At 44.1% G+C, this 25,904-nt stretch overlaps 1 protein-coding gene across 19 annotated transcripts in view; it reads left to right on the forward strand.

The window, feature by feature from the left end:
* The window catches only part of CaMKII (Calcium/calmodulin-dependent protein kinase II), a 391,068-nt gene that overhangs the window by 149,852 nt on the left and 215,312 nt on the right, over positions 1-25,904 (forward strand). For all 19 annotated transcript variants that reach the window (XM_071686261.1, XM_071686265.1, XM_071686262.1 and 16 more), the window contains 4 exons: positions 11,975-12,029; positions 16,240-16,378; positions 18,768-18,870; positions 22,845-22,928. In XM_071686261.1, the coding sequence (XP_071542362.1) occupies positions 11,975-12,029; positions 16,240-16,378; positions 18,768-18,870; positions 22,845-22,928 (381 nt within the window). The remainder of the gene's footprint in view (positions 1-11,974; positions 12,030-16,239; positions 16,379-18,767; positions 18,871-22,844; positions 22,929-25,904) is intronic.

A 25,904-nucleotide genomic window follows, 5' to 3' on the forward strand; every position in this document is an offset into this window, starting at 1 on the left:
CAGGACGTCAGATGCTGGGGGACAGGACGTCAGGTGCTGGGGAACAGGACGTCAGGTGCTGGGGGACAGGACGTTAGATGCTGGGGGACAGGACGTCAGGTGCTGGGGGACAGGACATCTGGTGCTGGGGGACAGGACGTCAGATACTGAGGGACAGGACGTCAGATGCTGGGGGACAGGACGTCAGATGCTGGGGGACAGGACGTCAGATGCTGTGGGACAGGACGTCAGGTGCTGGGTGACAGGACGTCTGGTGCTGGGGGACAGGACGTCAGGTGCTGGGGACAGGACGTCAGGTGCTAGGGACAGGACGTCAGATGCTGGGGGACAGGACGTCTGGTGCTGTGGGACAGGACGTCAGATGCTGAGGGACAGGACGTCAGATGCTGGGGGACAGGACGTCAGGTGCTGGGGGACAGGACGTCAGGTGCTGGGGGACAGGACGTCTGGTGCTGGGGGACAGGACGTCAGATGCTGGGGACAGGACGTCAGGTGCTAGGGACAGGACGTCAGATGCTGGGGGACAGGACGTCAGATGCTGAGGGACAGGACGTCAGGTGCTGGAGGACAGGACGTCTGGTGCTGGGGGACAGGACGTCAGGTGCTGGGGGACAGGACGTCAGGTGCTGGGGGACAAGAAAAAATTTAGAATGAGGTAAATGGTTTGAGAAGAACAAAAGAGCAATATCGCACCAGTGACAGGAGCAGATGGGTAAGTGGAAATAGGTAAAGAAGAGGTGTAGGGGAGTTAGAGGAAGTATTGAGAAGGAGTGTTGACTGTATTAGATGATAGGATGGTAGATGTGGGATGTTTGGGACGTGGAGGTACGCGAAGTGAGAGAGTCATGGCAAGTGGTTTGATGAAATATGAAGAGGTGGTGAATTGTGAAAGAAATATTGTTGCAGAGAAGCTGGAGTGGATGGGATTGCATTTGAATTTCTTTAGAAAGGGAGTGACATTGTTATTGATTGGTTAGTTAGGATATTCACTGTATATATGGTTCGAGGTTGGGAGCCTGAGGATTAGCAGAATGTCTGGATAGTGCCGCTTTACAAAAGCAAGATGGACCAAAGTGAATGTTTGAAATGAAAAGGTATAACTTTGTTGAGTATAACTGGTAAGTTGTACGGGAAAGTGGTAACTAAGTGGGTGCTGGAATGTAACGAGCATCAGACTAGGGAGGCACAATGTGGTTTCAGGAGTGTTAGAGGATGTGTAAATCAGGTGTTTGTTTTGAAGACTTTGTGTGAAAATACGTACCAGAAGAAACAGAGGGATTTGCGAGTGGCTTTTATGGATCTGAACAAAGCATATCTTACGGTTGATAGAAATGCCTTGTGGAAGGTGCTTCGAATTTATCGTGTAACAGAAAGCTCCCTTCATGAAAAGAGCAAGACGTCTATGTACGTAGGAAAGCAGGAGGGTGAGTGGTTCCACGTGAAGGTGGGTCTGCAGCAGGGATTTGATGTCACCATGGCTGTTTAATCTGTTTATGGTTTGGGTGATAAGGCAGGTAAATGCAAGGGTCTTGGAGCGAGGGGCAGCTCTGCCATCTGTTGGGGTGAAGGGGACGTGGAGGTATATCATTTGCTGTTTGCTGATGACGCCTTCTGTCCCATGCACGCCTCACACCCTTCTGCATGTTCAGGCCTCAGTAATCCAAAGCACCTTTCAGTCCATCTTTCCATCTCGTCCTTCGTCTCCCTTTCCTCTGTATTCCCTCCACTTCTGACTCGTATATCCTTCCAGTCATTTGTCTCCTCGCTCATCCCCTCCATATGCCCATGCTATTTCAGCACACTGTGTTCAGCTGTCTCAAACATACTCTTCTTGATACCGCACTTCTCACACCACATGCTGTCCTCATACATTTCATGTTTAATACATCCTTCCTCTTCTACTCTTACATTTGTGGGTCATGACTCGCATCCATACAGCACGGTCGGGACTACTGTATCATCAACTGAGTAGTCCCAACTTTCCCCTCATAGACGATGACCTCTCTTTCCACACCACTCCTCAGTGCGTCCAGGACCTTTGCTGCCTACCCAACCCTGTGGGCCACTTCAGCTTCCACTCTTTGGTATTTCAAACACTCCACACCCTTCAGTTTTCTCCATTGCCATTCACACTCCAACCTGCTTATCTCTAAACTCTGCTAAATCTCACAACCTATCTCTAAACAACCTAAATTCACGTCATTAACTTACAGATTCCTCCTTCCACAAATTTTCCCAAACTTCAGCTTCTGAAGTTTCTCACTCAAGCCTGCCACCAGAGCCGAGTTATCTGCAAACAGGAATTGACTCACCTCCCAGGCCCCCCAACCCAACCCAACTGACTGCAGACCTGCACCTCTCCAAAACCCTCGCATTTACCTCCCTCAACTCCTCATCAATGAATAGATTAAACAGCCATAGTAACATCAGTCACCTTTGATACAGACCCACCTTTACCTGGAACCACTCACCCTCCTACCCCCCTACTCGCGCACACACTTTATCCATAAGAATATCTCACTAGTTTTAGTAGTTTAACTCCTACACAGAATATTCGAAGGATCTTCTGAAAAGCATCACTATCAGTTCTGTTGAACACTTTCTCTGGATACGTAGATACCATAGACGAATTCCTCTATCTTTCCCTAAGTACTTCTCACATAAATTATTCAAGGCAAACACCTGGTCCACACATCCTTTCCCACTGCTGAGGCCACATTGTTCCTAGTCTGATGTTGTGTGTATGTGGCCACCGCCGTCTCAGTGATCACTTTCCCATACAACTTGACCAGGTTAGGCTCAACACACTGATACCTCTGTAGTTTGAGCATTCACTTTTTTCTTCCTTGCATTTATAAAATGGCATCATACAGGCATTTTTTTTTCATTGCTGAGGCACCTCATCTTGAGCCATATATACATGAAAACCTTGACTCACCAATCAACACCGATACTCTATAATTCCTCTCACAAAGAGAATCCAAATTTCCCAACACCGTTATCCTTATAACTGGTTCATCATTACCTATTATCATGACCTGTTTATACTGTTCAGGGAGGGAGGGTTACACTGGTGGGGGCACATCTCTTGAACATTTTCCTCTAACATACAACCTTTTAAATTTTTGTATGACGTCTACATGTACCACACCCTAGTTCAGTTGGTTCCTGTCATCCAACATTCTTTTACCATAAAAGTAATTAACGTAGCATCATTTTGCCAGGTTTCTTGCTTAATTTCTTGTTGTTTACATATTTTGTTCTTAAATCTTTCGAGGACTTTTCATTGTCTACGTCATCAACCACTCGTGATCAGGTTACCTCTTACTCTTTTTTCTTCCATGTTGAGCAAATGTAATGCCTTTCACCTTTCTCTTTAACTCATCTCTTAGTTCTGGTACCAGTCCTCTGGACCTTCTCTGTGAGCTGTCTGTGCTTCTTTAAGTTCGCTGACCAAACTTCAAAAATATAAGTTAGTTTTGGCCTACAGTGGGATTTGAACAGCTTGCTAAATGTGTCATTATTCATATAGTTGAAAGCTGTTTGACATTCGCCCGTAGGTAGTGTCGTCTGCTTTATTATTGTCCTTATGTAGGAAAACAATGTGGCAGGGGACGACGTCAACTCCTCACTTCCTCCCACGCACACAATACTGAAGCTTATTTCCTGCTCTATAATACTTGTATTGTAGTCTTCATTCACTGTGTCCTATCCTCATTATTTTACGTTCAGTTTCACTAGCCATGTATCAGACCAGCTTCGGAATCTGTTTAGGTTCCTTTGTCAATAGAAGCAGCCTTCCTTGCTTTACACTTCCCGCGTGAACTTTGCATCATCTGCAAACATATTCAGGTAGGAGTCCATATCTCTGGCTAAGCATTCACACACATCAAGAATATTGAAGGTCCCAGAATTATACCTTGCGGCACTCCACGCTTGACCTCCACCCATATCGGGAAGGCTTCTCTCATGTAAGTCATTTGTTCCTTTCCGTTAAAATGATCCTCTGTCCGTCAAAGAAGTTTACTCATTATTCCTACCTGATGATCCAGTCTCCTGAGAAGCTTCCCAGAGGTAACGTGTCTGATGCTCTCTGGCGAGCGACCCAGATGGACCCATCCTTCCCTGTTGTCTGAGAGAAACTTTATTCTCTCATGGAAATGTAAGAGTCGTCTTCGTTACACATGACCTCCTCTCCTAGGCTACAACCGTGATGTCTCTCACCTGGATAATTTCTCCTTTGTAGAAAGTTATCCATTTGCTTTTGATTATGTTTTCCAGAACCTTACAGACCACCCTGGTCAGGGAGAGTGGCCTGTAGTTCAGCGAATCTTCCCAGTCTCGTTTCTTATAGACAGGTATGACGTTTGCTCTTTTCTACTCCCTTGGCACTTTGCCTCTCCAGCGATATCGTGGACCGTGTTTCACGAGGTCTGCCAAGCGTATCTGCACACATTTCAGTACCTGTGGCGAAATTTTATCTGGACCATTGAGCTTTGTATGGGTCAAGACCATTTAGTATTCTATTAATGTCTTTACCAATTATCTCAGTGGTCTCTACGACCTCCTCCCCATTCCATCTCACTGGGTTTAGGGCACTAGTGTCTCCCACTACGAAAATATGGATGAACTTGTTCGCCATATGTTCCTTACAGATCCTTACATCATACTGGACAAGTTTTCCCCCTGATTTCTGTAGCCTCATTGAGCGCTCTGTCACTGACGGTTTAGTTATGTCGAATTTATGGAAAAGTTTTGTATTATTTCCGGACTTGATCACAGTGTTTTATTGAAAGTTTCTTTATTTCTGCTTCCTGCTGCTGCTGCTGCTGCTCTACCCGATCTTTGTGTACATATAGAAGCGGGGATCGCCTGGGGTCAGGCGTGTGTTTTGGTGGCAACATATCTCGGAGATGTCTGGTGTGTGACATCTTTTACTGGACGATCCTTCCCTCATTCTTAACTTTCCCTTTACATTAGAGGTTAGTGGTATCCACGCTCCTTCTCCTTCATTTAAAGTACAGCACCTTTCACCACAGTACCCTGGTTCCTGGCTACTGAATTCTGTTTCCCAGTCAAATTACCATAGGAATTGTTCAAGTTCTGTGTAGTTTGCACGATCATATCTCATCTTGAAGTCCTCCCTCATCTGTCATTTGTGTACATCATCATGTATTACATCATGGCATTCAAACATTACTGTTCACACTACATGATATTCTCCATTACCATGCTAGTATGTGTGAAGATAATGGAGATACATCCATGCCTGCCTGCCTAGTGTGTTCAGTAACATGTGCGACTGAACATTTTCCTGTACCATGTGTACACTCGCTACATTTAACATTGCCTTGTCTCCAGGAGAATCCAAATTCCTCCCAGTTTACTCTGTGTTTGATAATCTCCAGTTATCAATTTTTTACCTTCTCTGAGAATGGTATATTTTACTCTGTGTGTGTGTGTGTGTGTGTGTGTGTGTGTGTGTGTTACCTATTTCTACTGCACGAGAATTCTACAGTGATGGACTTCATATCTTTAACTCTTTGATATCATACGTTTTTTAAACTTGTGTATCTTGTGCACATTTATAATTTCATAACTCAGTTTATGACATTTAGTTAGTAATATTGTCATACTAGAGGAGTATTTCTCCACATGTTCCTCTGCTTGTGTTACCGTTGCACCTGATCAAGACGTCTCTGTGTACGTCATCAAGCTGGAGATCAAACCTTACATGTTGTGATGTGGTCAGTATGTCTCCTCCTGGCATGGTGTACACCACATGTTGTGATGTGGTCAGTATGTCTCCTCCTGGCATGGTGTACACCACATGTTGTGATGTGGTCAGTATGTCTCCTCCTGGCATGGTGTACACCACATGTTGTGATGTGGTCAGTATGTCTCCTCCTGGCATGGTGTACAATGTTCATGCCTGTAACTCTTCTCTGTACGTCAATACTTGTGGTACCACACTGGTTGCTTTCCTCTTGTCCTTCTTTGTTAGTTGCTTTTGTTTCTTTACGCTCGGTGACCAGACTTGTAGCATGGAAATAATTTCCTGAATATTTTCTTATCCCAATACTTGAAGTCTGCTGTGATATTTACCAGCAACAGTTTGTCTCCCTCAGCATTCTTCATAGTCGTGACTGTGGCAACAACATGCCACGACCGGTGCCGACTTCCTCGGCCAGTGGTGCATGAAGAGGCAGGGAACCCGCTAGGGGGGGGGGGGGGGGGGATGAAAAAATCTGATGTATCTTAGATTAGGCCGAGCCCCGGGAGGCTCCGAACATGACAAGATCTGACTATATTATCCAAGGCCTGGCAGTGTGAGGATGCGCACATTTGTTCAGAGTTCTACCGAGTAAGAGCTGAGGGGGGGGGGGGGGGGAGTTTAGCCCCATGGTTCAGAAAGCGTGAGTGTGGTATTACCAAAACCTTCCCACAGTGATATTGCCGCAGTTTACATCCTGCTACACACTATATATATCGAGAACTTCTATGGCTGTGTCCAATACTCATTACTTCACACTTATCCGGGTTGAATTTCATCATCTATGTGCCACACTAACTGAAGTGTTTGTATAAGATCCTTTTTAGATTGATACAGTTCTCCTCTCACTTTACTTTCCTTATGACCTTTGGCATCTCTCATAGATATATCCAGGTAGGAGGAAGCCCAGCCATTCTGGCCAGATATTAAAATAGTTCAAGAAAAGCAGTGGTCCCAGAACGAAACCCTACGGCATGCCACAAGTGACCTCATTCCGTTACGAGGAGACCCCCCTCGTGACTTGCGTCCTTTGTTCCCGTACACTTACATAATCTTGTGTCCACCTAGGTAGTCTCCTTATTCCTGCCTGGAGATCCAGCCTCTTTACCCACTTCCTCTGTGGTACCGTGTCAAATGCCTTCTGGCATTCCAGATACTGACGATCTACCTTGCCTTCTCCCTTCTCTAACACTGAGCTTGTACTCTCGTACAAATGTGAAAGGTTCGTTACACATGGCCGTCCCCTGGTCGTCTGTGCTGTCTCCTCTGCAACAAGAATTTACCCATTTGCTTTGTGTTTATTTTTCCCGGTACCCTGCAGACCCGCTCCTCAGGCAGACCTATCTGGAATTCCGAGCATACTCCTGGATTGCTTTTGTATAGTTAGGTATGATGTTTGCCTTCTTCCATTCCCTTGGCAGAGATTTCTTGCTCCAGCGATATCTTGGACAACATTTCAAGTTGTTTATCTCGTGCCTCTCACACATCTTCAGCACACATGGTGAAATTTCGTCAGGACTTTTATGAGCCTAATATGGGTCAAATCCCTGTAGTATTCAATGCTTTTCTTGATCTTTCAGTACCTTACATGACCTATTCTTTCCATCTCATTAATGTTGGGGCAATAGTATCATCCTCTGTGTAAACACTTTTTAACTTGTCATGCAGTTCCTTGCATATCCTAACATTGTCCACTACGCTTTCATTTGAATCCCTTAGAGTGATTATCTGCCCGTTAACTGACAATTTACCTTGATAATTATATGGGTAAGTTTTGGATTATATCCTGTTTTATTAACAATATTCTTTTCGAATATTCTTTTTTTTCCTCCTGCTTTCTTATCCTGCTGTAGTCGTTCTTTGCCTTCATATACCTCTCAAATGATGGCAGGCGAGAGTGTGACCTGTATCATCATGGTCAGGGTACATAGCTTAGCTTCTTGTCTTTCTGACTTGGTTTACTGAACCATTACTCCATGTTGATCCTTCCTTCTGTATTTGAGGCTAAATATACACATGTTCCTCCTCCTTCATTGTTACGTTAGCAGAACCTTCCACCACAATGCTCAGGCTCTTGGCTACTGAACTCCATGTTCCAGTTTATGTTCATGTAGAACATTCTGAGTCGTGTGTGGTGTGTAGGGTGTTACTGCTGGAGTAAGGTTTCATCCCCACTCTCTTTTAGTCTTCCTTTTCCATACTTATGATGTCAGTCAAATAATGCATCGTTATTTTTTCCATTTTGTGTATTATCATGATTTCTCTCAATTTCCTTGGTACTGTGTATGAAAATAAGATTTGATAATGATGGTGTATCAGTCCCTCGTATTCTTATGTGTTTAGTAACAAGCTGAGATCATAAGGTTTTCCTGATTACATTTTACAGACTTGTCTCTCTCTCTCTCTCTCTCTCTCTCTCTCTCTCTCTCTCTCTCTCTCTCTCTCTCCTCTCTCTCTCTCTCTCTCTCTCTCTCTCTCTCTCTCTCTCTCCGTGAGATCCAATCTCTCTTTATGATTGAAATCTGCCATTATCAGTAATTTACCATTTCTCTCTTTCCTGATTCTTGCGTTGTTGTTTCCAGTGTATACTTGTTTAGGCTCATTACAATTCTTCAGAGGATAATATGCTAGCAATACATGCACCTCCTTCCCACACTTAGCTTCCCCACATGTATTTTCTGAATGATCCGTCTTCCAGTTTTTTCAGAAACGTAAGACTGTCTCTAATTAGAAGGTTCAAATCCTCCTCTTCGTTTGTCTTGTCTTTCCCTCAAGGCTATCATGGATTCCCCTGGACAGTGCAGATAAGATTTGATCCTTTTTTGTAAGTTTTATCTCCACGACCTTAACAATATTAGGTACATTTTCTCCACTTGTATCTATAAATTGTAGGTCGTTGCCAATGACTACTATAGTCGATTACTTTTTGTATACTTAAATTTTACTCTGACATTTGCGTCACTTACCACAGGTGACCTCTCTGCGCTCCTGGCGAAGCTCTTCCATACTCTTTCCTCATTTGATATCTGCAGTTGTTTGCCTCGTGACTGTATTTTATTTTATGTTTGCTTCTGTATCTTTCTTCCAGTGATCTACGACCTCTGAAGAAGATTCAACTCAATTTCATTTTGTCTTTCGATTTCGTAACCTGGCTAAGTACCTCTTGGCTGCGCGACTCCAGTTTGAATATAGATCATTAATGGTTCATCTTGTCTTTAGTATATTCACCAATTTTCCTCATTTCATTTATAACAAAAAATATATTAGACTTGTCTGCGCCCTTAAAAAGTCTGTTAATCAGCATTCCTTCTTTCTCTGCTATTTCTTCTATGTGTGAACCATGTTCTTTCCGTCCAGATATCATCAGTGATTCATGTTTACCAAACCCTGTTTACCAATCTTCCTAATATTGCTTTGACCTACTTTTCTGCCAGATCCTTTTTGTATTAATTCGTCTACCTCCATGGCTTTAACTTCCTATATATTTTTTACAACAGGTACTGAGTGTATGTAAATACTGTACATCTACCTAAACGTGGACTGTATATATATATATATATATATATATATATATATATATATATATATATATATATATATATATATATATATATATATATATATATACCCGACTTGAAATGTCTCCGATTTTCCTCCGGCTGTATATCTTGTGCATTCCTTAAGTAACCTGAATCATAATTCATGCGCTCAGACGATCGAGAGAGAGAGAGAGAGAGAGAGAGAGAGAGAGAGAGAGAGAGAGAGAGAGAGAGAGAGAGAGAGATAGAGAGAGATCGGGTGATCATCATGGTGTTCTTCAAGCTCGTATTTTTCACTTTTCCTTTGTTACATTTGTGTCTGTGTCACATATATATGCCAGGCTGATGCTCTTAGTAGAAGTGACTCGTGTCATCCTGACGTGAACAATTTCGGGATGGTGTTCATGTTCATACGCTGATCAAGAACAATGTCGGGATGGTGTTCATGTTCATAGAGTATACATAAAGAGTCATGTTCTTACAATGAACGTGGAGACGAGCCTATGATTGGTTCAGGGTCAGGTATATGATTGGTTCAGGGTCAGGTATATGATTGGTTCAGGGTCAGGTATATGATTGGTTCAGGGTCAGGTATATGATTGGTTCAGGGTCAGGTATATGACTGGTTCAGGGTCAGGTATATGATGAATGGTTCAGGGTCAGGTATATGATTGGTTCAGGGTCAGGTATATGATTGGTTCAGGGTCAGGTATATGATTGGTTCAGGGTCAGGTATATGATGATTGGTTCAGGGTCAGGTATATGATTGGTTCAGGGTCAGGTATATGATTGGTTCAGGGTCAGGTATATGACTGGTTCAGGGTCAGGTATATGATGAATGGTTCAGGGTCAGGTATATGATTGGTTCAGGGTCAGGTATATGATTGGTTCAGGGTCAGGTATATGATTGGTTCAGGGTCAGGTATATGATTGGTTCAGGGTCAGGTATATGATGATTGGTTCAGGGTCAGGTATATGATGATTGGTTCAGGGTCAGGTATATGATTGGTTCAGGGTCAGGTATATATCTGTTTTCATCATTACTTCAGTGGTGTCATAATGACGTATGTTCTAGTCATATGTAATTACATTTTGCGTCGTAAGGGTCTTCATATGTTGAACTTTGCCTACGGTTATGAAACTTTTTAAACTTTTGTATATTGTCCCCGCACACTGTCTCCTGCTTCCTTTTTGTAAAAGTTTCTTCTTTAATTTCATGTTATGTCCTCTGGTTTTTCTATCCCACCCACTTTCGAAGAACTGTTAACCATTTAAATATAATTCTGGTTTGTAAACTCGAAGTTCGTTCTCAGGTCAAGCCTCAGTCTTTTCTATGATGGACGAATTTAAGGCATCTAGCCAGTAGCACATGTGCTCCCCTCCCCTGCTCCTTCTCCATAAAGTGTGCGCCATTGTAAGTGTGCTCATCAAACTTTAAAGTCTTACTCCAGTCTTGGTCTTATGTAGGATGTGTGCAGGACGTGGGCCAGCAGACGCTTGTCTCCCTCACTTATTTCCTAAGTTGGGACCCTGGCGATGAGTCTGGGAACATGTTAAGTGTCGAGTGCTGGCCATGTGTGGCACACATGGCTGCTCCTTGTTTCCTGCAAGGTTGGGTTAGCTTTCTATTGGCTCCTTCTTTCACTATGGCCATCCTCAGTACTTCACTAACTCTCGGGTTTAATATCGTGTGGAATATTGTACCACATCAACTTATGAATTTGTCTGGCTCGACGTGTAAGATGATCACCCCGCTCCCCCAGCCCTCGCCATGTTTGCCTTGGTTGGGTTGGGTTTGAATAACGTCGTTAGCCGAACCTGACGGCTGTTAACTGGTGCTGACCCGTAAGGTCACTGGCTTATCCTGACCCAAACGTGTTATATACCAAGCTTATGTGTGAAGATCTCATGTGTTGCTGATGTCTGCCAGGTTATAACATGTGCTCTGTGTGTGTGTGTGTGTGTGTGTGTGTGTGAGTGTGTGTAGGCTCCCTCCCTGCCTGGGTGCGTCTTAGGCAAGTCAACAATCTAATATGATACGTTTACACTGCATGACTTTATGATCTTTTATAAAACTGATTTTGTTAACTAGGTACATGATCATGTTAACTAGGTACATGATCATGTTAACTAGGTACATGATCATGTTAACTAGGTACATGATCATGTTAACTAGGTACATGATCATGTTAACTAGGTACATGATCATGTTAACTAGGTACATGATCATGTTAACTAGGTACATGATCATGTTAAATAGGTACATGATCATGTTAACTAGGTACATGATCGTGTTAACTAGGTACATGATCGTGTTAACTAGGTACATGATTCATGTTAACTAGGTACATGATCATGGTTAACTAGGTACATGATCATTGTTAACTAGGTACAATGATCATGTTAACTAGGTACATGATCATGTAAACTAGGCTACATGATCATGTTAACTAGGTACATGATCTTTGTAACTAGGTACATGATCATGTTAACTAGGTACATGATCATGTTAACTAGGTACATGATCATGTTACTAGGTACATGATCATGTTAACTAGGTACATGATCGTGTTAACTAGGTACATGATCGTGTTAACTAGGTACATGTTACTGTATTGTTTCAAACCTTTCTTTACTAATAGTTCATTTTCTTTGCTTACAGTACGACTACACGATAGTATACAAGAGGAATCCTTCCACTACCTCGTATTTGACCTGTGAGTACATATATATATATGTTTATGTTGACCTGCTGGTTTGGTCTTCCCCAGTCATAACACCATAACCAGGTCATTAACACATAACCAGTCATAGAACCAGCATAACCAGTACCAGTAACACATAACATCAGTCATAACCTATAACCAGTCATAACCCTAACACCCAGTCATAACACTTACCAAGTCAATACCCATAACCAGTCATAACCCATAACCAGTCATAACTACCATAACCTGTCATTAACCCATAACCAGTCATAACCAGTCATAACCCATAACCAGTCATAACCCATAACCAGTCATAACCCATAACCAGTCATAACCATAACCAGTCATAACCCATAACCAGTCATAACACATAACCAGTCATAACACATTACCAGTCATAACCCATAACCAGTCATAACCCATAACCAGTCATAACCCATAACCAGTCATAACACATTACCAGTCATAACCCATAACCAGTCATAACCCATAACCAGTCATAACACATTACCAGTCATAACCCATAACCAGTCATAACACATTACCAGTCATAACCCATAACCAGTCATAACCCATAACCAGTCATAACCCATAACCAGTCATAACCCATTACCAGTCATAACCCATAACCAGTCATAACCCATAACCAGTCATAACCCATAACCAGTCATAACCCATTACCAGTCATAACCCATAACCAGTCATAACCCATAACCAGTCATAACCCATAACCAGTCATAACCCATAACCAGTCATAACCCATAACCAGTCATAACCCATAACCAGTCATAACACATTACCAGTCATGACCCATAACCAGTCATAACCCATCACCAGTCATAACCCATAACCAGTCATAACCCATAACCAGTCATAACACATTACCAGTCATGACCCATAACCAGTCATAACACATTACCAGTCATAACCCATAACCAGTCATAACACATTACCAGTCATAACCCATAACCAGTCAGTCATAACCCATAACCAGTCATAACCCATAACCAGTCATAACCCATAACCAGTCATAACCCATAACCAGTCATAACACATTACCAGTCATAACCCATGACCAGTCATAACCCATAACCAGTCATAACCCATAACCAGTCATAACACATTACCAGTCATAACCCATAACCAGTCATAACCCATAACCAGTCATAACCCATAACCAGTCATAACCCATTACCAGTCATAACACATTACCAGTCATAACACATAACCAGTCATAACCCATAACCAGTCATAACCCATAACCAGTCATAACACATAACCAGTCATAACCCATAACCAGTCATAACACATTACCAGTCAGTAGGGCTGGTCTGTCACTCAGCGGTCATTGTTCGTGATAAAGCAAAAATAACTGTCTGTGAGGCAGCCAGCAGTGACCGTCTGTGAGGCAGCCAGCAGTGACCGTCTGTGAGGCAGCCAGCAGTGACCGTCTGTGAGGCAGCCAGCAGTGACCGTCTGTGAGGCAGCCAGCAGTGACTGTCTGTGACTGACGACGTTGTTCTTGACCGCAGTAAAACAGAAACGCACTTCCTCTGTGGGTCATGTGGAGACGACTCCTGGGGGAGGCCCGGGCAGGTTGTACAACAGGATGGGGGTGTGGCTCCTGGGGGAGGCCGGGGCAGGGTGTGCAACAGGAGGGGGGTGTGGCTGCTGGGGGAGGCCCGGGCAGGGTGTACAACAGGAGGGGGGTGTGACTGCTGGGGGAGGCTCGGGCAGGGTGTGCAACAGGTGGGGGTGTGGTTGCTGGGGGAGGCCCGGGCAGGGTGTGCAACAAGTGGGTATGGCTGCTGGGGGAGGCCCGGGCAGGGTGTGCAACAGGTGGGGTGTGTGGCCGCTGGGGGAGGCCGGGGCAGGGTGTGCAACAGGTGGGGGTGTGGTTGCTGGGGGAGGCCCGGGCAGGGTGTGCAACAAGTGGGTATGGCTGCTGGGGGAGGCCCGGGCAGGGTGTGCAACAGGTGGGGTGTGTGGCTGCTGGGGGAGGCTGGGGCAGGGTGTGCAACAGGTGGGGGTGTGGTTGCTGGGGGAGGCCCGGGCAGGGTGTGCAACAGGTGGGGTGTGTGGCTGCTGGGGGAGGCCCGGGCAGGGTGTGCAACAAGTGTGTATGGCTGCTGGGGGAGGCCCGGGCAGGGTGTACAACAGGAGGGGGGTGTGACTGCTGGGGGAGGCTCGGGCAGGGTGTGCAACAGGTGGGTTGTGCGGCTGCTGGGGGAGGCCGGGGCAGGGTGTGCAACAGGTGGGGTGTGCGGCTGCTGGGGGAGGTCGGGGCAGGGTGTGCAACAGGTGGGGGTGTGGTTGCTGGGGGAGGCCCGGGCAGGGTGTGCAATAGGTGGGGGGTGTGGCTGCTGGGGGAGGCCCGGGAAGGGTGTGCAACAGGTGTGTGTGGCTGCTGGGGGAGGCCCTGTCACGGTGTGCAACAGGTAGGGGGTGTGACTGCTGGGGGAGGCCCGGGCAGGGTGTGCAACAGGTAGGGGGTGTGGCTGCTGGGGGAGGCCCGGGCAGGGTGTGCAACAAGTGGGTGTGGCTGCTGGGGGAGGCCCGGGCAGTTTGTGCAACAGGTGGATGTGGTTGCTGGGGAAGGCCGAGGCAGAGTGTGCAACAGGTGGGGGATGTGGTTGCTGGGGGAGGCCCGGGCAGGATGTGCAAAATGTGGGGGTGTGGTTGCTGGGGGAGGCCCGGGCAGATTGTGCAACAGATGGGGGTGTGGTTGCTGGGAGAGGCCCGGGCAGGGTGTGCAACAAGTGGGGGGTATGGTTGCTGGGGGAGGCCCGGGCAGGGTGTGCAACAGGTGGGGGGTGTGGCTGCTGGGGGAGACCCGGGCAGATTGTGCAACAGGTAGGGGGTGTGGCTGCTGGGGGAGGCCGGGGCAGGGTGTGCGACAAGTGGGTGTGGCTGCTGGGGGAGGCCCGGGCAGGGTGTGCAACAAGTGGGTGTGACTGCTGGGGGAGGCCGGGGCAGGGTGTGCGACAAGTGGGTGTGGCTGCTGGGGGAGGCCCGGGCAGGGTGTGCAACAAGTGGGTGTGACTGCTGGGGGAGGCCCGGGCAGGGTGTGCAACAAGTGGGTGTTTCTGCTGGGGAGGCCCGGGCAGGGTGTGCAACAAGTGGGTGTGGCTGCTGAGGCCCGGGCAGGATGTGCAACAGGTGGAGGTGTGGCTGCTGGGGGAGGCCGGGGCAGGGTGTGCAACAGGTGGGTGTGGCTGCTGGGGGAGGCCCGGGCAGGGTGTGCAACAGGTGGGGGTGTGGTTGCTGGGGGAGGCCCGTGTAGGATGTGCAACAGGTAGGGGTGTGGCTGCTGGGGGAGGCCCGGGCAGGGTGTGCAACAGGTAGGGGGTGTGGTTGCTGGGGGAGGCCCGGGCAGGGTGTGCAACAGGTGGTTGTGGCTGCTGGGGGAGGCCCGGTCACGGTGTGCAACAGGTGGGGGGTGTGGTTGCTGGGGGAGGCCCGGGAAGGGTGTGCAACAGGTGGGTGTGGCTGCTGGGGGAGGCCCGGTCACGGTGTGCAACAGGTGGGGGTGTGGTTGCTGGGGGAGGCCCGGGAAGGGTGTGCAACAGGTGGGTGTGGCTGCTGGGGGAGGCGCTGTAGCTTATTGATGCTCATGTCATCATTCTAAGGTTCTGGTGATACTCACTATACCAAGATCACCCTGCCTGGTGACGACGCCAAGATCATCATGCTAAGTTCGCCGTGGCTGAGTAACCATGCTTGCCAAGGTCACCGTGGGTAGATCTTCCAGTCCTCGTGAACCATCTACACGTGTCTCTCCCTCCCTCCCTCGCTCCCTCCCCACCACTAAGGAACGCGTCTGGCTGCTGCTTTCTACAGTTTCTGTTTGGAGATCCGTCACACGAGGATTAACCCTTATGATACCTCTATCTTCTCTCGACCAACTAAGTCGTGGAATTGTCTTCCTTCGTTCATCATTTCGTCTTCATATAACTACTTGTAAGGGTAATGTTTACAAACAACGGGGCATGTTTTCCCCGTCCCATGTCGGTCACTATATGGTAAAACTATGACCCCCGTGACCCAGCACACTAACCACGATCCTTGCGACCAACCTCTCTAACCATGACCCAGCACACGACCCATGCCCCTCTTCTCCAGCACATTAAACATGACCCCGTGAACCATTACACTATCTATAATGCCGTGACACATTATTATCGTGACCCAGCACTAAGTATGACCTCTCTCCCCACAGAGTGACGGGAGGTGAACTGTTTGAGGACATCGTAGCTAGAGAGTTCTACAGTGAGGCTGATGCTTCACACTGTATTCAACAAATTTTAGAAAGTGTAAATCATTGTCATCATAATAATATTGTACATAGGGATCTAAAGGTAAGGGATTTTGTGTTTGTTTTATCAAATTTCTTGGTATATGTAAAGTTGTGGACATCAATTTCTCTCCATGTTTGGAGGCAAGCAGCTATGTGTGTAGACTTACATGAAGTAAGCATATGGTGAGGTTCTTTATGAGTAAGGGAGCAGTGTTTACAGTCGTGACATATGATGAAGTGAGTCACAGGGGATGAAGGTTCTGGGAGCAGTGAAGAATGTGTGGAAGGAGAGAACGTTATCTCGGAGAGCAAAAATGGGTATGTTTGAAGGAATTGTAGTTCCAACAATGTTATATGGTTGCGAGGCATGGGCTATAGATAGGGTTGTGTGGAGGAGAGTGGATGTGTTGCAAATGAAATGTTTGAGGACAATATGTAGTGTGAGGTGGTTTGATCACGTAATTAAAGGGTAAGAGAGATGTGTGGTATTAGAGTGTAGTTGAGAGAGCAGAAGAGAGTGTTTTGAAATGGTTTGGTCACTTTGAGAGAATGAGTGAGGAAAGATTGATAAAGAGAATATATGTGTCAGAGGTGGAGGGAACGAGGAAAAGTGGGAGACCAAATTGGAGGTGGAAGGATGGAGTGAAAAAGATTTTGAGCAATCGGAGTCTGAACATGCAGGAGGGTGAAAGGCGTGCAAGGACTAGAGTGAATTGGAACAGTATGGTATTCCGGGGTCGACGTGCTGTCAGTGGATTGAACCAGGGCATGTGATGCGTTTGAGGTAAACCATGGAAAGTTTTGTTGGTTCTGGATATGGAAAGGAAGCTGTGGTTTCTGTGCATTATACATAACAGCTAGAGACTGAGTGTGAACGAATGTGGCCTTTGTTGTCTTTTCCTAGCGCTATCTCGCGTGCATGCGGGGGAAGGGGTTGTCATTTCATGTGTGGCGGGATGGCGACGCGAGTGAATAAAGGCAGCAAGTATGAATTATGTACATGTGTATATATGTATATGTGTGTATGTATATATATGTATACGTTGAAATGTATAGGTATGTGTATGTGCATGTGTGGACGTGTATGTATATACATGTGTATGTGGGTGGGTTGGGCCATTCTTTTGTCTGTTTCCTTGCGCTGCCTCGCTAACGCGGGAGACATTGACAAAGTATAAAAAATTAATATAAATATATATATATATATATATATATATATATATATATATATATATATATATATATATATATATATATATATATATTGGGAGATAAGTTTGAATGGAGAAAAACTGGAGGAAGTGAAGCGTTTTAGATATCTGGGAGTGGATGTGGTAGCGGATGGAACCATGGAAGCAGAAGTGAATGATAGGGTGGGGGAGGGGGCGAAAGTTCTGGGAGCGTTGAAGAATGTGTGGAAGTCGAGAACGTTATCTTGGAAAGCAAAAATGGGTATGTTTGAAGGAATAGTGGTTCCAACAATGATATACGGTTGCGAGGCGTGAGCAATAGGTAGAGTTGTGCAGAGGAGGGTGGATGTGCTGGAAATGAGATGTTTGAGGACAATATGTGGTGTGAGGTGGTTTGGTCGAGTAAGTAATTAAATGGTAAGAGAGATGTGTGGTAATAAAAAGAGTGTGGTTGAGAGAGCAGAAGAGGGTGTTTTGAAATGGTTTGGTCTCATGGAGAGAATGAGTGAGGAAAGATGGATATATGTGTCAGAGGTGGAGGGAACGAGAAGTGGGAGACCAAATTGGAGGTGGAAAGATGGAGTGAAAAAGATTTTGAGTGATCGGGGCCTGAACATGCAGGAGGGTGAAAGGCGTGCAAGGAATAGAGTGAATTGGGACGATGTGGTATACTGGGGTCGACGTGCTGTCAATGGATTGAACCAGGGCATGTGAAGCGTCTGGGGTAAACCATGGAAAGTTCTGTGGGGCCTGGATGTGGAAAGGGAGCTGTGGTTTCGATGCATCATACATGACAGCTAGAGACTTGAGTGTGAACGATTGTGGCCTTTGTTGTCTTTTCCTAGCGCTACCTTGCGCACATGCGGGGGAAGGAGGTTGTTATCTCATGTGTGGCGGGGTGGCGAAGGAAATGAATAAGGGCAGACAGTATGAATTATGTACATGTGTATATATGAATATGTCTGTGTGTGTATATATATGTATACGTTGAGATATATAGGTATGTATATGTGCGTGTGTGTGGACGTGTATGTGGGTGGGTTGGGCCATTCTTTCGTCTGTTTCCTTGCGCTACCTCGCTAACGCAGGAGACAGCGACAAAGTATTATTAAAAAAATAATGATATATATATATATATATATATATATATATATATATATATATATATATATATATATATATATATATATATATATACTCGTGTGTAATGGTGGGTATATGCTACGATATTTCCTCTGACTCGTCATCTTCCTCCCACAGCCAGAGAATCTCCTGCTGGCCAGCAAAGCCAAGGGTGCTGCCGTCAAACTCGCAGACTTCGGCCTGGCCATCGAGGTACAAGGAGATCAGCAGGCATGGTTCGGTAAGTCCTTTATACCCTGCCATCTATACCTTTGTACCTTATTTTATACCTTTTGTACCACTGTATCTTCTGATATCCCCTATATATCGTTGTCCCATGTGCTGTACCCTCAGTACCCTTGTACCTCGTGTTTTATCCTTTGCACAGGTTTATCCTGTTCCCTCTGTACCATTGAAAATCGAAATGTACAATTTGTATTGTCACACTTAGGTCTGCTGTACCCTAGATTCGGTTTTCACTAGTATCAGAATCAGTGTTGCATATAACTGATTAAGGCTGTAATGTGTTTAGGGGATCTGAAGTGCGTGGAAAGGATGCGATAATTATGTGTATGTAAGAGATGTGAAAATAATGTGAAGGGATGTGACAATAGAGTGTATAAGAGATGTGACTTTAGTGTGTGTAGGGAATATTACCGTAGACTGCGTAGGGGATGTGACTATAGTGTGTAGGGGATGTGACTAGTGTGTGTAGGAGATGTGGCAATAGTGGGTATAGGGGATGTGACTTTAGTGTGGTTTGAGAATGTGACTGTAGTGTGAATAGGGAATGTGACTGTAGTGTGTTGAGGGAATGTGATTGTAGTGTGTGTAGGGGATGTGACAATTGTGTGTATTGGGGATGTGACTTTAGGGTGTGCAGGGAATGTAACTGTAGTGTGTTTAGGGGATGTTATTGTAGTGTGTGTAGGGGACATGACAGTTGAGTGTATTAAGAATGTGACTTTAGTGTGTGAAGGGGATGTAACTGTTGTGTGCTTAGGGGATGTGAATGTGGAGTATATGGGGATGTGACTTTAGGGTGTGTAGTGGATTTGACAGTAGTGTGTACTGGGGATGACTAGTGTTTGCAGGGAATGTGACCAATATCTGTAGGGGATGTGACTGTAATATGTGTAGTGGATGTGATTATAGTGTGTGTAGTGGATGTGATTGTAGTGTGTGTAGGGGATGTGATTGTAGTGTGTGTAATTTAATTGTAGTGTGTGAAGGGGGTGAGTGAAGTGTGTATAGGGGATGTGACTGTTGCATATGCAGGGGTCTAGCTGGAGTGTGTGTAGGGGAAATAACTATTGCGTGTGCAGAGGATATGACTGTAGTGTGTGTAGGGTACATAACTGCAGTGTGTGCAGAGTATGTTACTAATGTGTGTAGGGTATGCAACTGTAGTGTGTGCAGGGGATGTTACTGTTGTGTGTAATAGGTTGCCACTTTTCACTCGGTCTTTCATAGTACCTTTGCACATAGGCCTCTTTTCTAGGCTCACTTGTTTTCACCACATCTGCCACATATGCTGTTCTTTCTTTTCCTTAAAACCTCTACACAATTTCATGTTTGCCCCCACCAAGAATGATTATACATCCCCATTACTGCCACTGTCTGCAGATTCATGTTCAACAACTTCTTTGCATACTTATCATTCAGCATATAATTTATTAATGCCCATTGAACCCCATTTCACTTACCCACATTTATTTTTTAAACTAAATGTTCCCAGTCACCCACCCTTATTCATTACACAACTCAACAAGCTGTTCCTCATTACTTACATTGGGTACCCCATGCACACCAAATGAAGCAAGAGAATAAATCACCTCTGCCAGCACTGCAGACAGGAATGCTAGGCGATGGGAATTTAGACTGAAAGTTTTTTCATACATATTTAAATAGCCATTTCCCGCATTAGCGAGATATCGTCAAGAACAGAGGACTGAGCCTTAGAGGGAATATCCTCACTTGGCCCCCTTTTCTGTTCCGTCTTGTTGAAAAATTAAAATGGTAGGGGAGGATTTCCAGCCCCCCGCTCCCTCCCATCTTAGTCACCTTCTACGACACACAAGGAATACGTGGGAAGTATTCTTTCTCCCCTATCCCCAGGGACTGAAAGTATTATATACAAATACTGATGGGTTATTAGTCAACACTGAAAAGCTGGAATTTAAGGATTGTAAAAGGGAAAATGCACCTGATATTGTTGGTATGGAAATAAAGCCTACAGGAGAGATAAGTTCTCTCCTTTTCAGTTTTGGACACATGATAGGAAGAAGGGAAAGGGAAGACAAAGGAGAAGGAGGATCGCCTCTCCTAAAAATAAACAACCTTAAGTTGCAGGAAATGATAGTAGATGATCCACTTAGACAGTACAAAATGGGAAGGAAAACTGTAGGAAATCATGCATAGTAATGTTACTATTATATATTCCTCCAAAGAATTTCAGCCATCCAGAACAATTGTACAATGACAACATCAGAGGAATAATCAGAATGGTACATCAAGCAGTGAAACATGTTCATTCTTAAAGAAGGTAAAAAAAAACAGTAAGGAGGGATTTCAGCAATAAAGAGAAAATAAGAATTTGAATATTCATGGTAACTGAGAATCATGCAAACAAGTTCTTTAGAGTATATACAGGAAAATTTATATAACAGCATGTGAATGAACATGCAAGAATGTGAGGGACTGATACATAACTAGATCTTATCTTCACACATAATAGCATGGGTATTGAAGTATTATATATGATACACCAACTGGAAGAAGTGATTATGTAATGGTCAAATCTGATTATGTAATAAACAAGGAAGTTGAAAAAGCAGAGATGAGACAGGACTTGAAGGGCAGATATAATTATGGATACTACACAAACCTCAACAATTTCTATTGTAATATAGATTGGGAAATAGAGTTCAGAAGCAAGGAACCAGGGCATTATGGTTAAAATTTATATGAAATTTACACTGAAGGAGTAGGAATGTGGAATCTCTAGCCACAAATAAATAGGGAAGGTTTAGAAAGACGGAATAATGATTTGCTCAAAAACATATAAAAGTAAGGAAGCTTCAACATGTGCAGTGTTAAAGATATAAGTAACACTCCAGTCAGCCAGCATATGCAATTTAAAAGACAGCAAATAACAATTATACCATGATAAGAAAGGAGGAATGAAGAAACATTGAAAAGAAATATCGTGGACATGGCAAGAGAAAATCCAAAACTTTTCCACGAATTCATCAAAAGGAAGATGCCTGTTAAAGAGCAACTTATCAGGCTGAGGGATACAAAGGGAGGAATTGTAGAGAATGTTGTAGAGATATGTGAGGAACTGAATAACAAGTTAAAAAGTGTTTTGACAGTGGAAGACACTATAGCTTGAATGCTAGTGAGTTGGGATGGGGAGGAGGTTTCAGAAAACATTGAGACAGAAAAGACATTAGAAAAATTCTTAAGAGTCATGAAACATACAAGGTTCATGGTCCTTATGATTTTTCATCATGCTTTCTGAAGATGTATGTGGATACACTAGCTTGAGATCTTGAGATACTATTCAAAATATCACTGGAGAAAGGCAAAGTGCCAAGGGAGTGGAAGAAGGTAAATGTCACACCCATCTGTAAGAAAGGAGACCAGGAAGAGGTACTAAACTATAGACTTGTCCCTTTGACAAGCATGGTCTGTAAGGTACAGGGAAAGATAATCAGAAAGAAGTGGATGACTTTCTACAGAGGAGAAACTACCCAAGTGAGTGGCTAATTGTTTTAGGGAAAGAAGGTCATGTGTCACAAACCTCTTAGATTTCTATGAGAAAGTGAGCTCTGTCTTTGAGAAAAGGGAAGGCTGGGTGGTTTTGTTTGCATTGGACTGCCAGAAGACATTGAACACTATACCATATGAGAGACTGCTTTAGAAGCTGGATCATTAGGCTCAAATAAGTTGAATACCTCTCAAGTGAATAGATTGTCTTTATAGAACAAGAAAAGTGCTAAAACTTAGAATTTGATACATGGGCTCAAATATCTGCATGTATTCAGGTCATATATTACCTTAGCAGTTAATGTGAATATACATTATACAGTGAAGATTACTTGTAGACAAAAATTACAAATGACATGCAGTTCTTGGTACTTTAATATTATGAATATTCTATTATGATGGTATTGCTGTTCAAAGAGTTTAATTCACTGTCTTGTGTTGCAGGATTTGCAGGTACGCCGGGTTACTTATCACCAGAAGTTCTCAAGAAAGAGCCGTATGGAAAGCCTGTGGACATTTGGGCATGTGGTAAGTTTTATAAGTTTTTGTGGATCTAGCTTTTCATTCAGACATAAGTGTGTACTGAAAACTAATACAATCAAAAGTATAGTATAACTGCCATGGTACATACAGCTACACCAGTGCTTTTTCTGTAATGCAGATGATAGTAGCATATGAAAGTTCATAAAAGTACTTCACTGTTACAAGTCAGAGATTTCCTGTCTGATTTCCTTGGGACTGATCAGTTTTCATATTTTGGTTTTTACCATTTGGGTGGCGTTTTCAAGTTTGTATGTTATATATATGTAATATATGTAGCAATATGCAATACAAAACATTTGATAAAAATCTGTGAAGTGTACTTTCACAAATTACTTCCTTGTCTCTGCTTTTTACACGTATACTGTACACTAACACACAGTTGAGGTTTGTGGTTATAAAGGTGAAATGCTTGTTCAGTGCCATTATGAAGGCATAACTGTGGCAACAACCATAGAAATAACTGGCAACAAAATGGAGCACTACCATCTTGAATTAAGACTTCAGCAATGTGCCATTTTGGTAGGAATTTTAGTAATACTGGCATTCAAATTATGGATCTTTTTGAATTATGGATGCTTGGACTGGAGTTTTACCTGTTGGAGGCAGTGTAGTAAAGTGTATCATTTTTCAAATACGAGCACACACAATAAGGCCAAAGGTATTAATATTATGACTGTAGTAGATGTTAATACCTGCAAAAGTCCCATAAAAGAGGTCATGGGATTGTATGATTTTCTTTCATACTGTTATGCCATCTCCTGCATAAACGAAGTATCACCAGGATGAGATTAAGAAAAGCCCTCATTTACATAGAGTTACATAGATACACTGACCACGCAGACCCGAAGGTCCAAGCAAAGTGGTATGACCTTAACACTAAAGGAGAAAAATATTATTCCTCTTTGTGAGCAGTAGATGAAAAGGATAGCAAAGCAATTCATTCTCTAACTGTCATGTGTAGTGCACATAACACCACATCCCCCTGTCCCTTACTTGCTTCATATGTCCTGGTTCAGTCAGTTTACAGCATGTCATCCTTTGTATACCACATCTCACCAAGTTACTCTATCCCATGCACACATTTCACAATTGTGCATGTTCAGGCCACAAGTATTCTAAATCTTTTTCACTCCATTCTTCCTTCTCCAATTTAGTCTCCCTTTTTCTTTTTCCCGTTCATTTCTGACCATATATCCTCTTGTCAACCTTTTTTCACACATTTTCTATATATGACAAAACCATTTCTACACCACACTCTTCTTATTACCACACTTCTTTCTCATCCTGTCATTACTTACTTGATCAGCACTACTCGCCACATACTGTCCTCAAACATTTGATTTCCAAAACACATCATATTCTGTACATTCTCATCTATAGCACATACCTCACAACCATACAAAACTGTTGGGACTACTATATCTTCAGATATACCTGTTTTTGCCCTCCCAGATAGTGACCTCTTCCACACATTCCATAATGTAACCTAAACCTCCTCCTCTTCCTCCCCCACCCACCCACCCACCCCTATCTCCATGATTCCATTAGCTGCCATGTCCACCCTCAGGTATCTAAAACACTTCACATCCTCTAATTTTTTTCCAGCCAGACTTACACCCCAACTAACCTATCTTTTTGCTCTGCTAACCCTTTTAACATTGCTTTTATTCAAATTTAGTCTCAACTTTCTTCTGTCACACACACTTTCATACTCAAACCAACTTCTGTAGTATCTCACTCAAATCTGCCACTAGTTCCATGTCATCAGGAAACAATAACTGACCCACTTCCTAGTCTCTAGCTGTCATGTGTAATGCATCGAAACCACAGCTCCCTATCCACATCCAGGCCCTGCAGACCTTTACATGGTTTACCCAATGCTTCACATGCCCTAGTTCCGTCCATTGACAGCATGTTGACCCCTGAATACCACATCATTCCATTTTACTCTATTCCTTGCATGACTCTCACCCTCCTGTATGTTCAGGCCCTGATCACTCAAAATCTTTTTCACTCTATCTTTCCACCTCCAATTTGGTCTCCCACTTCTCCTTGTTCCCTCCACCTCTGACACATATGTCCTCTTTGTCAACCTTTCCTCACTCGTTCTCTTCATATGTCCAAACCATTTCAACACACCCTCTTCTGCTCTCTCAACCACACTTTTTATTACGACACATCTCTCTTACCCTTTCATTACTTACCCAATCAAACCACCTCACACCACACCTCCTCAAACATTCAATTTTCACCTTATCCACCCTCCTCTGTACAACCCTATCAATAGCCCATGCCTTGGAACCATATAATATTGTTGGAAATACTATTCCTTCAAACATATCCATTTTTGCTTTCCGAGATAATGTTCTCTCCTTCCACACATTCTTCATCACTCCTGGAACCTTTGCCCCCTCCCCCACCCTGTGACTCACTTCCGCTTCCGTGGTTCCATTCACTGCCAAGTCCACTACTAGATTTCTAAAACACTTCTTTTCCTCCAGCCTTTCTCCATTCAAACCTACATCCCAGTTAACTTGTCCCTCAACCTCACTGAACCTAATAACCTTGCTCTTACTCACATTTACTCTCAACTTTCTCCTTTCACACACTCAGTCACCAACTTCTGCAGTTTCTCACTTGAATCAGCCACTTCTTAGGCCCTCTCATCCCCAACAGACTGCATACTTGCCCCTCTCTCCAAAACTCTTCTATTTACCTCCCTAACTACCCCATCCATAAACAAATTAAACAACAATGGAGACATCACACACCCCTGCCAAAGACCAACCTTCACTGGAAACCAGTCACTCTCCTCTCTTCGTACTCATACACATGCCTTACATTCTTGATAAAAACTTTTCACTGCTCCTAACAGCTTACTTCCCATGCCATTTACTCTTAAGACCTTCCACAAAGCATATGTTATATGCCTTCTCCAGATCAAACATCCTCTACCACTTC

This window comes from Panulirus ornatus, chromosome 42 (genome assembly GCF_036320965.1).
Source record: "Panulirus ornatus isolate Po-2019 chromosome 42, ASM3632096v1, whole genome shotgun sequence".
Classification (NCBI taxonomy): domain Eukaryota; kingdom Metazoa; phylum Arthropoda; class Malacostraca; order Decapoda; family Palinuridae; genus Panulirus; species Panulirus ornatus.